We start from the raw sequence: 17,333 nt of genomic DNA, 5'->3' as shown, positions 1-17,333 counted from the left end.
CTACATACCAACTGCTTTTCACCACCACTCTTCCCTCTTCCAAAATATCAAGGAATGTGGATCAAGCCTCTAGCTAGCAGAGGTAGGGAACCTTTGTTCGGCCAAGGGCTATTTGGATATTTATAATGTCATCCAATAGCCATATAACATCAACAACATGCAGATGAGCCACAGGAAGTCAATGAGAAATATTTGTGTCCATCTTGTTAGATACCAAATGATTTCACTAGCCATATTTGCTCATTGTACAATAAATACATGTTAAATATCACTCAGGGATGTGATCAGCAAAGTACAGAAAATGAGGAAAAGCTATGGGACAAGTGATGTCTTCAACAGGTAAACTGCGATAAAAATGAAGGGACTCATACTTAAGATATAGGAAGCAAATACAATCTATGGACACAACCACATAAAGCCATTTGAGATGAGCAATTTCAACGACTGAAACTCAAAGGTAGTGTGTGTGTGTGTGTGTGTGTGTGTGTGTGTGTGTGTGTGTGTGTGTGTGTGTGTGTGTGTGTGTGTGTGTGTGTGTGTGTGTGTGTGTGTGTCGTGTTTCAAGTAAATGATACTTGTAGTTATACATGGAAGAAGTACTTATACCTATGTTAGAAGTAGTATGGTCCAGAGACAAAAGCACTAGATTGAGTTTGGGACGAGTCTAAACCTCAAGTCACTGTACTTACTACCAATGGAAAACAAACCCGCCCTTCCTCTTCATAGGTAAGATAGTTGACCTAATATAATTTTGTACTTCCTAAAGTAGTAAATGAAGCACAGACATATAGTCCCATCTACTTGAGAGGCTGAAGTTAGACAATCACTTGAGCCCAAGTTTAGAAACCAGCCCAGGCAACACTGAGATGTCATATTAAATTAATAGGGAAAATTTTTTCAAATAAAGACTTAAACATAACACTATTTCCAAGGTAATCATATATGCCATATTTGTTGTTTTTTTGTGGGGCCTGAACTCTGGGCCTGGGTGCTGTCCCTCAGCTCTTCAGCTCAAGGCTAGCGCTCTACCACTTGAGCCACAGCGCCACTTCCGGCTTTTTTCTTTTTGCTTATGTGGTGCTGAGGAATCGAACCCAGGGCCTTGAGCATGCAAGGCAAGCGCTCTACCACTGAGCCACCTTCCCAGCCCCATATTAAGTTTTAATATGCCATTACTCCAAGCACCAGTAGCTCACTTGTAATCCTAGCTATTCAGGAGGCTGAGATCTGAGGATTGTGGTTGGAAGCCAGCCTGGGAAGGAAAGTCCATGAGACTCTTATCTTCAATTAATCACCAAAAAGCTAGAAGTAGAGCTGTGGCTCAAGTGGTAGATGCTAGTCTTGAGCAAAAAAGCTCAGAGACAGCACTGGAGCCCTGAATTCTAGCCCCAGGACCAGCAGCAAATATATGCATACACACATATGTATGTATATATCTATGCAGCATATATATATATATATATATATATATATATATATATATGGAACACACACACACATACACCCCATTGGGGGTAGACATGTGTCAGATGCCTGTCATTCTAGCTACCTCAGGATGACGGAGGCAGAGATGAGAAGGCTTATGGTCAAAACCCAGACAGGCATACATGCAAGACTCTTTGCCAAAAATAACTAAAACAAAAAGGAACAGAACACGATTCAAGTGATAAAGCACCTGACAAAGAAGTGCAAGGCCCTGAATCAAACCCTAGTTGTCACCTACCCCACCAGCCAAAAAAAAGATACATAGTTAAACCTGAGTAACTTAAATTAATTTTCAGATTCCTCATTATGCTAGTAAAGAAACAACTTATTCAGTACTATTTGCTACTCATTTCTAAAAATACTCAGGCCATGCTGTTATTTTCCAGAGTCAATATTAAACATACATGGTTCCCAAATATAGCAAAAATACTTACCAACCACCATTCCACTTATTATAAGCATAGAATTCTGGGGTCATACTAATGTTCTATTATTAAATTTCTCAAGTAGGCCATACCTATGCAATTCTAGCCTTCTCTGTGAATGTCCATTAACATGTGTAGAAAGTCTTGGTAACACTAATGTCAATCAAAAATGCACCCAGGAGCTGGGCATGGCGGCACATAAATATAAATCCTGCTATTTGGGAGTTGAAGGTAGGGGGCTTAAGGTCTGAGAAATGTCCCAGGCAAAAAGTTAAGAGGAAGATCCTTATCGGAAAAATAATTAAAGCATGAGATCTGAGGATCTTACTTAGAACCCAGCCAAAGTAGACACAAATCCAAGATACTCGTCTCCAATAAACCAGAAAAAAGTTGGAAGTATAGGTGTGGCTCAAGTGGTACAGCCTCAGCCTTGAACAGAAAGAAAGCCAGAACATGAGCCAGCCCTGGTTGGATGCCTGTAATCCTAACTACTCAGGTGGCTGAGATCTGAGGATCATGGTTCAAAGGAGGGGGATTAAAATAAACTCTGTAGGTATGATAGGGAGCCTGTATTTAATGAAAAAGCTGAGCCAAAGTAAAAGGCCCAGAGTTAAAAGCTCTAGAGCTGTCACACTAGCAGCAGTGAAGACATTAACTATAACCCAGTTCCCAAGACAGTAGTTATTAGCACAACTAACATCTGGCATGAAACCCTGAAAAAAGAAAAAAAACAGAAGTGAGGCCTCAGGTCACAAGAAAGTAAAACCTGTTCATAGCAAGAGCCTCAGCAGGTTTAGAAGGAGCAGTACTCTAAACCAAGCCCTTTAAGATCAAAAGTAATTTTTAAATGGACAATTTTGTGAATTATGCCTCAACAAACCTGGAGGGGAGAACAATGAAATAATAATCAGACAGGCAAGGTGTGGTGATGCATGATTGTAATGGAGCTCAGAGCAAGACACTGGCACCAAAAAGAAAGATATTAACATTAAAATAAACTATACAGGGCTGGGAAGGTGGCTCAGTGGTAGAGCGCTTGCCTTGCATGCTTGAGGCCCTGGGTTCGATTCCTCAGCACCACATAAGCAAAAAGAAAAAAGCCGGAAGTGGTGCTGTGGCTCAAGTGGTAGAGCGCTAGCCTTGAGCTGAAGAGCTGAGGGAGAGAGTTCAGGCCCCACGACTGGACTCAAAAATAAATAAATAAATAAATAAACTATACAGAGAACAAAAAAAGGTGAGTCATTACACTTTCATATCTGTAATTTAAAAGGGCAATCTATGACATCTTCGAACAAGAGAATTATGCAAATAAGTAACTAAGGTTAAGGTTTTAAGCACAAGTTGTAGGTTGAGTAGTAAGTCAAGACACTGGCAGCAGTCACCTGAAAGCAAGGCAGGTCTTGTTCAGTTGGGTTCTCTATAAGGAAGATAGAAACTACTCCAATTTTAAAACCATAATAAAAACAAATTAAACTAGTAAACTGAACTCTTTCCAAGAAATACATGCAGCTGGGTACCAGCAGTTCAAACCTGTAATCCTAACTACTTAGGAGGCTGAGATCTGAGAATCAAAGTTTGAAGCCAACCCCAGGCAGAACAGTCCCCATAAGACTCTTATCTCTAATAACCACTCAAAACCCGGAAGTGGCACTGTGGCTCAAGTGGTAGAACACTAGCTTGAGCACAAAGAGACTCAAGGACAGTATCCAGGCCATGAGTTCAAACCCCAGGACACTCAAAAAGTAATAAATAAAAAATAATAACAAAACAGGCCTGGGAAGGTGGCTCACTGGTAGAGCGCTTGCCTTGCATGCATGAGTCCCTGGGTTCGATTCCTCAGCACCACATAAGCAAAAAAGAAAAAAGCTGGAAGTGGCGCTGTGGCTCAAGTAGTAGAGCGCTAGTCTTGAGCTGAAGAGCTGAGGGACAGCGCCCAGGCCCAGAGTTCAGGCCCCACGACCGGACCCGCAAAAAAATAAAAATAAAAATAATAACAAAACAGAAAAAAATTTCATCTGCAAAAATCTCCAGCCGGGCATTGGTGGCTCACGCCTGTAATCCTAGCTACTCAGGAGGCTGAGATCTGAGGATCATGGTTCAAAGCCAGCCCAGGCACGGCAGGAAAGTCATGAGACTCTATTTCCAATAAACTTCCAGAAAACTGGAAGTGGTTCTGTGGCCCAAGTGGTAGAGCACTAGCCACAGTGCCCAGGCCCAGAGTTCAAGGCCCATGACTGGCCAAAAAAAAAAAAAAAAATCTCAAGTTATAAATGTATTTCCCATTTTAAAGAACAGAAGGCTTTTTTATTCTCTTCCTGTCCCTAAGACTTGACTTTACTGCTTATAGGTATCCAGATGGGCTCTTTCTTATTTAAGAAAATTTTAAAAAGTTCTCTTTCCAGTGATCCCTAAAAAATCCAGGTAGACCAATACTATGGACTACTCCTATAATTTTAGACCTTTATAAAAAGTTATGCAAGCCATGTGCTGGTGTCTCACACCTATAATCATAGCTACTCAGGAGACTGAGATCTGAGGATAACGGTTCAAAGCCAGCCCAAGCAGGAAAGTCCATGGAGACTCTTATCTCCAATAAACTACCAGAAACTGGAAATTGCACTGTGGCTCAAGTGGTAGAGTGCCCGCCTTGAGCTGAAGAGCTGAAGGACAGCGCCGAGGCCCAGAGTTCAAGCCCCAACCTACAAAAAAAAAAAAAAAAAAAAAAAAAAGTTTTGCAAGGTGCTGGTGGCTCATGCCTATAATCCTAGATAAACTCAGGGGGCTGGGATCTGAGAACTGAGGTTTGAAGGCAACCTGGGGAGACAAATCTGAGACTTATCTCCAACCAGCAAAAAAGCTGGAACTGAAAAGATGGTACAAGTGGCACATTACTCATAAAGCCAAAGCAAAAAAGCCAGGCAATAGCGGGAGTCCCTGAGTTCAATCCCCAGTACTGGCAGTCACACACACAAAGTTACCAGGAGGGAAATCCAGGGAATGTGCTGACACAAGCAGCTAACTACTACCTCACAGCACAAATAAAATGGCCAAGAAATGTGTATTAGCAAGAGATCTAAGTCCAAAGATAACTTATTTACAGGGGAATGAGAAAGCAACAGGAACCATAAATTCCTAACAAAGGAGCAAGAATATTAAGAGTCATCAAAAACTCTGCTTCACAGATTACCCAAGCACCCTTAATCCAGAATGATTAAAATACTTATTCTAATCTATGAAATAACTACACTTTTGTCAAGACAACTTGTTGTAATTATTACTGCTTATTATATTTTAATGTACCTCTCATCTGTCCTTCTCTGAAGAGGTCCAAATAGTAATGATGATATTAAAATATACACATATTGGTAGAGCACTGGTAGCTTATCTCTGTAATCCTAAATCTGAGGATCACAGTTTGAAGTTACCCCAGCAGGAAAGTCCATGAGACTCATCTCTAATTAACCATCAGAAAATCAGAAGTAGACCTATGGCTTCAAAGTGGTAGTGTGCTAGCTTTGAGCAAAAAAAGCCCAGGGACAGTACCCAGAACCTGAGTTCAAGCCCCACCCCTCAACAACAAACAACAACAACAAAAACAAATATGCACATGCGCGCACACACACACACACACACACACACACACACACACACACACACACACACACACACACACACACACACACACACACACACACACACACACACACACACACACACACACCAACAAAATTTAGCTGGGCACCTGTAGCTCACATCTGTATTCCTTGCTACTCAGGAGGCTAAGATCTGAGGATCATGGTTCAAAGCCAGCCCAGGCAGGAAAGCCCAACACTCTTTTTTTTTTTTTTTTTGTCGGTTGTGGGGCTTGAACTCTGGGCCTGGACGCTGTCCCTCAGCTCTTCAGCTCAAGGCGAGCACTCTACCACTTGAGCTACAGCGCCACTTCCGGTTTTCTGGTAGTTTATTGGAGATAGAAGTCTCACTGTCTCTCCTGCCCAGGCTGGCTTTGAACCGCAATCCTCAGATCTCAGCCTCCTGAGTAGCTAGGATTACAGGCGTGAGCCACCAGCGCCCGGCTTTTTTTTTTTTTTTTTTTCGATGATGGGTCTTGAACTCTGGGCCTGAGCTTATGTGGTGTTGAGGAATTGAACCCAGGGCCTCATGCATGCTAGGAAGCACTCTACCACTGAGCCACCTTCCCAGCCCATCTTCTGTCATTTTAAATACAAATAACATTTTAACAATCAATGCAATTAAATTTACCTATCAATTCTTTTTTTTTCCCCCTTTTGGCCAGTCCTGGGCTTGAACTCAGGGCCTGGGCGCTGTCCCTAAGCTTCTTTTGCTCAAAGCTAGTATTTTACCAATTGAACCACAAAGCTACTTCTGGCTTTTTCTGTTTATGTGGTCCTGAGGAATCAAACCCAAGGCTTCTGCATGCTAGGAAAGCACTCTACCACTGAGCCACATTCCCAGACCCCCATTTTTTTTCTCTTTTTTTAACAGGGAAGTATTTTGTTTGGGGGAGGGTGTTTAGACAGTCCCAAGACTGGCCTTGAACTCTTCATATACATGTTTCAACCTCCTGTTTCAACCTCCCTAAGTGCTGGAATTATAGAGATATGCCACACCACGCTTCCATTGTTTCTTATATCCCCACAATTTTCCTTTGGACTTACATTTCCTCAGATTGAATACATACTTAATGATGACTATATAACAGAGCCCACAGTTGGTAAACTCTTCTTGATACTTATAGAAATACTCGCTTCTTTTTCTCTAGCTTTATTTCTCACAAGACTCCTTCCATGTCAAAGCCCCAAAAGAATATAAAAGTAAGACATTATCCCATGACTCCATCCATACGTTTGCTCTTATCTGGAATTCTGCCCCTTCCAGACCACACAGTAAATGACTGTTCTCTCTCACACAGAAATGCCACTTTCTTTTATGTACAGTGACCACTACTCACACTAATAAGAAAACCACCTCTTAGGCATTCACTTGTTTTATATGTCTATTCTCTATGACACCCATAAATAGAGCTGGTTCCCAACTTCCTTTTAATTGAGACATATTCAGAAAATAATCTCTGTAGCGTCCTCAAGATAGACAAGTCCATTCATACCTGGGTGGAACTAGTACATAACTCCTCCATCCAGATACTTCCTGGCTGCCCATGGGGCCAAAAGGATTACTATCTCCACACACCTGCGACCCAGTGAGGACACACTGAGAAACTCCACAGACCAAGGCATATCACAGTCACCTCGTTCTCACAAACTATGTATACCAATACATGGAGGTCTTCATTAGTACTTCCTAAAACTACTTAGTGCAAACTACTTACTCTTTACTCAAGCCAAGGCTTACTGGATCTCTACAATAAAGCCCAACAATATTCTAACTACCAAAAAGATGCTATGATTAAAGCCACTATTTACAAGCAGGAAACGCAAGAGTGATCCCCCTTCCTCATGAAGTATTTCAGTAAGAACATCTGTCAGTTATCACAGAAACAAACATCTACTTCTGAAGTTGGAAATTAATTTTACTGGTAGGATAGTTTTAGACAGATGGATCACTACAGATGGAAAATCTAATACACCAGTTCTTTAAACATGACATACGTTTTGGAAAAGACAGTCTTGATAGAGAAAAGCATAAATGAGTAAACAGAGAAGATTATGAGGAGCTCTTACACTCATACAATCATTTTCTTTATTCAGTATCTTGGGTCCTGGGGCTGGGAAGGTGGCTCAGTGGTAGAGCGCTTGCCTTGCATGCCTGAGGCCCTGGGTTCGATTCCTCAGCACCATATAAGAAAAAAGAAAAAAGCCAGAAGTGGTGCTGTGGCTCAAGTGGTAGAGCACTAGCCTTGAGCTGAAGAGCTGAGGGACAGCACCCAGGCCCAGAGTTCAGGCCCCACGACTGGACCCAAAAAAAAAAAAAAAAGTATCTTGGGTCCTATACTACCACAGGAGTCATTTTTTTTTCACCTTTTTTTAAAGACAGAATCTCCCTATGTAGTCCAAACTGGCTTTCCAATAGAACTCTCAATCTCCTGCCTCAGCCTCCCACACCACCACCCAGGCCACAAAGAGTGCACAGGACAGTTGATCTTGATCGAATCTTTTGTGAAAACATTCCCTTATTTTTCTTCCAAATTACTAACAGTTCTTCTTCCTAAACAAATTATTTACATAAATCATCACTCCTACCTCCTTCTAATACAAATTCTGTGCACAAGTAACTAAAGGATCAAGTCTTATATGATAAGTCTCTGACTGAGTTTTCAATCCAGGAATCCATAAATCTTTGTAATAATCTGGCTCTTAATAACACTTTCTTACACACTTAAAAGTACTACACATTTAAATAACCTTCTTCCAGTCCAAGAAGTATGGAGGGAACAGGTATTAAGAAGAGATATTTAGGGCTGGGAAGTTGGCTCAGTGGTAGAGTGCTTGCCTTGCATGCCTGAGGCCCTGGGTTCGATTCCTCAGCACCACATAAGCAAAAAAGAAAAAACCTGGAAGTGGTGCTGTGACTCAAGTGGTAGAGCGCTAGCCTTGAACTAAAGAGCTGAGGGACAGCGCCCAGGCCCAGAATTCAGGCCCCACGACCGGACACCCCCTCCCCAAAAAAAAAAAAAAAAAAAACACAAAAAAAGATGAGATATTTAAAAGCAGGGTTAACCAACAAAACATATTATTCCAGGAAAGGACAGGGCATAAGGAAAACTAAAAGAGGAATAAAGTCTGAAGGTAATTAAATACATACCTTGCTCTAATAATAAAAAGCTAGTGAGCTTTTTATGGGTACAACAAAGTATGGGCTGAGGCTCAAGGTCAGTGGTAGAAATTGTGCTTAACATGAGTAAAAGCAATGGGTTAAAAACCTCAGCACTGTGAAAAATGAACATTTTTCCCCTAGTATTACCAAATTGTCAGAATTTCTAAAACATGTTTGAGAATGTCACAGATTAGACCAGTTATTTTTGCTTCTAGACAAATGACAAACTATTTAGAACAGTGTGTGTCTATTCTGGGGTTTGAACTCAAGGCCTTATGATTGCTTGGCAGGTGCTCTACCATTTGAGCTATACCTTCAGCCCAATATTATAGTTTTATCCACTGAATTTCAAAATAAACAAGTGGCTGGGTGCTGGAGGCTCACACCTGTGATCCTAGCTACTCAGAAGGCTGAGCTCTGAGCATCACAGTTCAAAGCCAACCTGGGCAGGAACGTCCCTGAGACTCTTATTTCCAATTAACCACCAGAAAACCGGAATGGCTCTGTGGCTCAAGTGGCAGAGCACTTTCCTTGAGCTCAAAGACAGTGCCCAGGCCCAGGCCCAGAGTTCAAGACCCACAACCCTAAATAAATAAATAAACAAACAAGTGCTTCCTCAAAGGCACCTACTACTAATAATGTTTCATTTTAGGATGAAAATGAGGTGGGATAAGTGTAGCTCATAAAACAAGTTTCAATTTGGCTAGTATTTGCTGGCTTCACAGATTAATTACCTACAAGTATTACCTCACAGAGGAAAACAACCTTATGAACTACATATTGTTTTATCCCCTTTATAGATAATAAAACTGGCAGAGAAGTAACTGAGCCAAATGATATTCAAGGCTAGGAGAAATAATACAGGATTAAAGGGGAAGAGGGGGAACAAATTCAAATCCTATGTTTTAGAATTTTAATGGAAAAAAAGGTAAATCATGTGAATAAAATACCAGGCATGGCAGTACACATGTAATTCCAGCAAGCTGGAAGCTGAGGCTCAAGTTTAAGGCTAGCCTGGCTTACATAGCCAGCAACTTTCTCCAAAACACAGACTGAGACTGTAGCTCAGGGACTGAGTACTTCCCCAGCATGTGCAAAGCCCTGGATTCAATTCTCAGCACAACAAAATAAACGAAGAACTATGAGGTTAGTCTGTTAGTGACTAATTTTTCTTTAAATCTGTAACTCTGAAACAAATTAGGAAACAAAACATATATGTAACTACACTTATTCCATGCTTTAAAACAAGATTACATCTCTCAAATACATATCAACATTTACAAACACTCAAAGAATGGATCCTGAATTTCACATCTAAAAAGAAACAAAATAATATTTTTTTTTAAACCACACACACAGGGCTGGGAAGGTGGCTCAGTGGTAGAGCGCTTGCCTTGCATGCCTGAGGCCCTGGGTTAGATTCCTCAGCACCACATAAGCAAAAAGAAAAAAGCCAGAAGTGGCGCTGTGGCTCAAGTGGTAGAGCACTAGCCTTGAGCTGAAGAGCTGAGGGACAGCGCCCAGGCCCAGAGTTCAGACCCACTACCAGACCCCAAATAAAAAAATAAAAAAAAAAGAAAAAGAAAAACCACACACACAGCCGGGCGCTGGTGGCTCACGCCTGTAATCCTAGCTACTCAGGAGGCTGAGATCTGAGGATCGCGGTTCAAAGCCAGCCCAGGCAGGAGAGACCGTGAGACTCCTATCTCCAATAAACCACCAGAAAACCGGAAGTGGCGCTGTAGCTCAAGTGGTAGAGCACTCGCCTTGAGCTGAAGAGCTGAGGGACAGCGCCCAGGCCCAGAGTTCAAGCCCCACTACCGACAAAAAAAAAAAAAAACCACACACACAAACAACTGGGGTTCATCCTCGGTATTTCGCAGATGAGAAATCAAACTCAAACTTTTAAGAGACTTTCCCACACATATAATCTAAATGTCAAAATCTGGACTAGACTTTACCTTCTGGTCCAACTGGTCTTTTTATTATAACATGCTGTGGGATACATAAAATATTCTATTTCTTTTCTAGAATCAGACTAGTAAAAGATAAACCAAAATATAATTAAGATTATTTAAATCTGAAAATTTAATTTCTGGAAAAGGATTATACCAAGTATACAGTGCTTAAATTGTATTTCCTGAGACAGTGAATGTTCCAAGAGAGCTGGAATAAATGTGGTATTAGAAGCAAGAGGAAAAGAAAGGAATGTGGTCAGTAATGGAAAGGAGGTAGACTGCACCTTTAAAAATTAGGTCTTAGGTCAAGAGGCTGGGAAGGTGGCTCAGTGGTAGAGTGCTTGCCTAGCATGCATGAGGCCCTGGGTTCGATTCTTCAGCAACACATAAGCAGAAAAAACCGGAAGTGGCGCTGTGGCTCAAGTGGTCGAGGGCTAACGTTGAGCTGAAGAGCTGAGGGTCAGTGCCCATGCTCAGAGTTCAGGCCCACAACAGACAACCCCCCCCGTCCCCCAAAAAAGAGTTAGGTCAAAAACCTAGAATCAAACATGACAACAAAATCACATTGTGATAAAGTATTGCTTGGAACTACTTTGGATCTATTATAAAAACATTAATTAGAGGTATAAGAAAGCCAAAGGTAAGCACAGCCATATGATATTAAGTAACACCATAATATTTATGCATACTTCAGACCACTTATTATATGGTATTTTATCATACTGGTTTTTTCACCACATTAAAATTTTCAAATCCTACCAGTCTTATCCTTATTTGTGACAACTAAATGCTTAAATTAGAATAAACCCAACATATCATATAAAACATCATTTCTGCTAAATTTAAGCCTCTAACACATAGCCTGTCCACTGCCTAGTAACTATCACTGAGATTCACTGAGTTAATAATATTGCCATGCTGGGCTGGGACAGTGGCTCAGTGTTAGAGTGCTTGCCTTATATGCATGAGGCCCTGGGTTTGATTTCTCAGCACCACATAAGCAGATAAAGCCGGAAGTGGCACTGTGGCTCAAGTGGCATAGTGCTAGCCTTCAGCTGAAGAGCTGAGGGACAGTGCCCAGGCCCAGAGTTCAGGCCCCACAACCAACAAAAAAAAAGAAAAAGAAAGAAAGAAGGAAAGAAGGAAAGAAGGAAAGAAGGAAAGAAAGAAAGAAAGAAAGAAAGAAAGAAAGAAAGAAAGAAAGAAAGAAAGAAAGAAAGAAAGAAAGAAAGAAAGAAAGAAGAATCTTGGCAGGCTTACCATTAAAGTAAGCACATTTTTTAATGAATATGACAATCACTTAGGGAGAGGGGCAATGTATGACATCTAGGAATAAGTTCATTACGTTTATTTTAAAAGTCAAAAACATGCTGGAGGATATAAAATTAAATAGTTTTACTCTCTATTTTCTAGTAGTTCCTGTATTTTCTAGACTTCCTTTTTTTTTTTTTTTTTTTTTTTTTTTTGGTCAGTCGTGGAGCTTGAACTCTGGGCTTGGGCGCTATCCCGGCACACTTCAGCTCAAGGCAAGCACTCTACCTCTTGAGCTACAGCACCACTTCCAGTTTTCTAGTGGTTAACTGGAGATAAGAGTCTCACAGACTTTTCTGCCCTGGCTGGCTTTGAACCGTGATCCTCAGATCTCAGCCTCCTGAATAGCTAGGATTATAGATATGAGCCACCAGCACCCAGCTTTCTAGACTTTGTATAATGAGCATGTATCACTTTTTATGTCCAAAATGTATCTTGGCCAAATCCAGAAGTTCAGTATTCTTATATAAAGCCTTTTCAATAATGTTTCTAAATGGTCTGTTACAAAGGCTCAACATGCTCAAATATGCCTTAAACCAATTATTTAAATGGCAGAAGTCTCATTTCTGGATTTTTCTTTCTTCTTAAAGCTTACAGTAAAAGTAGTAAAACAATGCCAACTCACACTGGGATGTTCCTATCAATAGTTTACTAATTCTCATAAAAGCTAGTGAGATACTGTATTTCTTTTTTTCTTTTTTTGTGCATATGCCAGTAGTATGGCTTACTCAGAACTTCATGCTCTTAGCTTTTCTGCTCAAGAATAAAGTTCTATCACTTGAGCCACACCTCCACTTCAGGCTTTTTGATCACTAATTATTAGTCTGCCAATGCTATCCTCAAACTTCCATCCTCATCAGATCTTAGCTTCCTTGGTAGCTAGGATTACAGGTGTGAGACACTAGAGATCCAGGTACAAGTGCGCGTGCATGTGCATGTGAGTGTGTGTGTGTGTGTGTGTGTGTGTGTGTGTGTGTGTGTGTGTGTACTGGGGCTTGAACTTGGGGCCTAGGCATTGTCCCTTAGCATTTTCTGTCCAAGGCTAGAGCTCCACCACTTAAACAACAGCTCTACTTACAGCTTTTTGCTGGCTAATTGAAGATAACAGGCTCACAGACTTTCCTACCCAGCCTTTTTTGAACCTTAATCCTCAGATCTCAGCTTCCTAAGCAGCCAGGAATACCAACAACCAGCCTAGATATATTTTATTAATAAAATAGCATTCTGCCAAAATTCTTGAGAGGATTTTATTACTTAACATAATATTCTAACCACATGGAGGGGACACAATGACCCGCCTCATGTCACCACACACATCCTTCAGTAAAGCACAGGCTTTGAATCTTCCCTAGAGTAATAGTAAAGTACACTAACCTTACTCTCTCACCTGGCAATGATATTATGGCCATAAATAGCCAGCTTTACAACTGTGACTGTTTCAATATGTAATTTAAAATTTACATGTCATAGTGCTGTGCTAGATACAGAATTACAATCTGTCAGACTCTCCTAGCACCTACATTGAGGCCCTGACCCCATTAATACCATGTTGTAGTGCTCTGTCTCATTCCCTTGTGACTGGGTTTGGCAAGCAGCCAAGCCAGTACCACCACCAAGATCTAACTCTAGTTACCCCCAGTGATATTGTATCCAATGCCTTCTCCAACCTATACCCACCAAGACTCTCACAACCCAAACAAGAGACAGTAATGACCAGAGTCAGAGCTAACATATATGGTGCTCATGTAAGCAGTATCTGTCTTCATTGAGAACCATGATAGACCACCTGGATTAGCCAATAAATGCTGTTCTCCAACCTCTGCCTCAATGTCCAACCATAGCCCCTGTATGCATTCTACCACTCTTTCCATAGTTCACAATTATTAAGTATAATAGTATCTGACAGCTACTCTATCCTAGGACCTTACTAAGTCTGAAACTACTTCAAAGGCAAAACAAACGCCACATGAAAGTGAAAATGTACTATTCACAAAAAGGCATTTCTAGAGGTAACTTCACAAATTTATCCATTGGCATTGAAAACTTATGTCATTATTTGACCTAGGCTAAGAAAAACAAATTATACTAATTTTCCACATGTAAGCAGAGAAACAATGATTTAAATTAAGAAATATCTTAAGAGATTTATTCTTAAGTTAATTTATCCAATTAGGGTACTGCAGATTTGCCCTGTACCTTATTTTGACAAATGAGTAAGTTACATAAACTTTGGTATTTATAGAATAAAATTTCAACTCATCCTTAATGTTTTCACAGCTGCTGACTCTCTGAGAAACAGAATTCTCTTTAAGTCTAGCCCTTCTCTCCAATATTCCACACTCACCCAACTATACCCCTGCTTCACCAAACTTACTTTTTTCAGAGAGTAAGAGCTTTGGGAAACTTTTTCCTTGTATGCAGAACGCGGTGCTCCTGATCCAATTGCAGAAATAAATGATAGCCCTTCACTTTAAAGCCCTCATTAGTCTTAATAAAACAGAAAACCAGGCTGGGAAGGTGGCTCAGTGGTAGAGTGCTTGCCTTGCATGCTGAGGAATCGAACCCAGCACCACATAAGCAGAAAAAAAAAGCCGGAAGTGGCACTGTGGCTCAACCTTGAGCTGAAGGGCTGAGGGACAGTACCCAGGCCCAGAGTTCAGGCCCCACAATCGGACCAAAAAAAAAAAAACCTTATGGCACAGTTACTGTGAGATCTCTCTCTCCAACCTTGAGCTGAAGGGCTGAGGGACAGTACCCAGGCCCAGAGTTCAGGCCCCACAATCGGACCAAAAAAAAAAAAAAAACCTTATGGCACAGTTACTGTGAGATCTCTCTCTCTCTCTCTCTCTCTCTCTCTCTCTCTCTCTCTCTCTCACACACACACACACACACACTCACACAAAAATGTTGTAAAAAATTTGAGGCAGATGGATAGAGGTCAGACTACTGGTAAAAATGACCTGTTCAAAAGGTAGGTACAAACTCACAAGACAAGGATGTAAAGTATTCCAAGCCTAGGGAAACAGTACTCACCAAGGGAAGTACCACTGTTTTTCTTCTCCGATTAGTAATTCTCAAAAATGGATAGCAATTTTCTTTAGAGTTAAGACTGCAGGTTATTTTCAGGTATTTACTACTACTTTGGAACTGCATCAGAAGTTTATTCGAATATGAACATGGACACACCTAATTTTAAGAGCACCTCTGGAACAATCTCATTTGGCCAGGCATGAACATTACTGTATTGTATCTGCTAAAAACACATATACACCACATGTAATTAGTGCACCTGGGTAGAAGCCTTAGAAAGAACTTCAGAAAGAAGTCAGACATTCTTGACATCACAATCCCACTCAGTGTATATGACCTTGGCAAATCTCTCTGTTTCATTGTTCTAATCTGATTATAGTACCTCATATTTATTAATATGTCTATAAGTAGCTCAAACAATTCTCGGAAAACATTTTACTAGAGTCCCTTTAATACCAATGCTTTCCCAAAACGTTCATCACAAAATGTACACGACAAAACGTGAGGGAAAGGATTCAGTGAGCCATTCTTCAACGTGATTTCTGCACTGTAGCTTTTAAGTTCACCTGATTTCAGCCATTTGTTATACTATTCCCCCAACATGAGTAGGGGGGGGAGAGGGGAGGAAACAGCTTTTTTTTTAAGCATCTGATTCACTACTTCCTTAAGGAAATAATATTAACATGTACACTCCTTCAATGAGGGCTGCTTGGGGCATCTCCTCTATCTAGTCGAATATATCAAACGAACTATTTCAGAAGTCTTTGATAACAGAACACTAGACCCACATTGCAAACAGTAACTTTTTTTCAGTGATGACTCATAAATTGCAATCCCTACGTATAAGCTCATAAAGGAGCTAATGAAAGGAATTTGTCACGTCACGTGGATAACTGTGGTCCTTCTGACCAAGCACAAAAGCAGTTTCAAACCTACCCAATATGTTGTTTAATTCGCAACTTTCCCCCTCCATCGGTACTTTTTCCCTCCCCAGTCCGGGTGAAGGCTTTCAATAAAACCATCCAACCGCCCCGGGCAGTCAATCCCGGGAGTATTAAAGTAAACAAATGACAGGAAAAGCCACCGCTGCTTTTCCAGATTCACGTCCATTTCCCAGTGACAAGACTGCCACCTGGACACAGGTTGGAACCTCTCAGAAGAAAAAAAAAAAAAAAAACATGCCACCAGCACACTTACTGAAAGTTTCCACCTTCACACGCACCCCCTTTTCCCAAGCCCGGGGCCCGGAGTAGGGGGGCCCGGGGGCTCCGCCTAGCCAGAGGCGCGAGGAGGAAACCTGCACTTGACTTCCGTCCTCTCCCCGGCCAGGAACGAGACCCTGCCTTCCTTCCTGCCGGACGACCCCCGCCCCGGCCGCGGACACCTCCCCGCCGGGCGCGCGGCCAGGCGGAAGCGGAGCGGGCGCTGCCCGGCGTCCCCGCGCCCCCGCGGCCCGGCGAGCCCCCCACACCCCCGGAGGCCGGCGCTCGGCCCCGCCACGTCCAGCCTCGGTCGCCCCCTTCCCGGCCGCGCGCCGCCCCTCCCCCGCGCGGGGGGCCACTCACCCCGGAGCGCCCGCGCCGGCCCTCGCCGACCACGCCGCGAGGGGGACCCAGTCCCGCCGCCCTCCCGCGGCACCTACCATGGTACAGATGGAGGCGAATTTGGAGACTGTCATTAGGATTTCCATCCGCCCAGCGCCATCTTCCACCCAATCACAGCGGCGGCGGGCGGGGGAGGAGGGGAGCCGGGCAGCCCGCTCGCACCGCAGCCCGCGGGCGGGCCCCGAGCCGCCGCCGACCCACGCTCCGAACCTGCAGAGGCGCCGCCGCTACCGCCGTCGCCGCCGGCGCTCAGGCACTCCCGGCCTCGGGCCCCAGCCCCCGCCTGCCGGCCGCCTGCCCGCCCCCCCGGCTCCGCCCCGGCGCAGGGCGCAGCCGCCGCCTCCGGGCCCGCGCCTGCCCGCGAAGCCGCTCTCCGCACACCCCGCCCAGCACGCAGGGGAGCGGGCTCCGCCGAGGCCCTAATGCCCGGCCGGCCCCAGCAGCTGCGCGGCCCGCGGCGCCGCCCCGCGCGGCCACGCCCACCCGCAGCGCCCGCCCCCGGTGTACGGGAGCGCACTCCCGGGACTACCACCCCGAGCGCGACGGGGGCGGGGCGAGGGCGGGCCGCGCTTCCCGCCGGCCGCGGGGCCCTAGCGCCTGCGCGCGCCTGGGAGAAGGAGCGGGGTGCTGCGGGGCGGTGCCTACAGCGCACCTCCTAGACGCCGCCGACCCCTTTGGGCCGGAGGGCCGCGAGCCCCACTGCGAAACAGAAAACCGAGGCTAGG

At 43.4% G+C, this 17,333-nt stretch overlaps 1 protein-coding gene across 2 annotated transcripts in view; it reads right to left on the bottom strand.

Moving 5' to 3' along the window:
• The window catches only part of Usp12 (ubiquitin specific peptidase 12), a 95,546-nt gene extending 78,502 nt beyond the window's left edge, over positions 1–17,044 (bottom strand). The window contains exon 1 of one of the 2 annotated variants that reach the window (XM_070003078.1): positions 16,647–17,044. In XM_070003078.1, the coding sequence (XP_069859179.1) occupies positions 16,647–16,694 (48 nt within the window). In that variant the 5' untranslated portion in view covers positions 16,695–17,044. Of the gene's footprint in view, positions 1–15,007; positions 15,241–16,646 lie in introns of those variants that run through there. The other variant, XM_070003077.1, reaches the window with a different exon arrangement.
• Positions 17,045–17,333: the final 289 nt, after the last annotated feature.

The sequence above is a fragment of the Dipodomys merriami genome, unplaced genomic scaffold, assembly GCF_024711535.1.
Source record: "Dipodomys merriami isolate MVZ:Mamm:240054 unplaced genomic scaffold, mDipMer1.0.p SCAF_6, whole genome shotgun sequence".
Taxonomy (NCBI): Eukaryota; Metazoa; Chordata; class Mammalia; order Rodentia; family Heteromyidae; genus Dipodomys; species Dipodomys merriami.
Note: the sequence above shows the minus strand (reverse complement) of the source record. Positions and strands in the feature narration are given on the sequence as shown.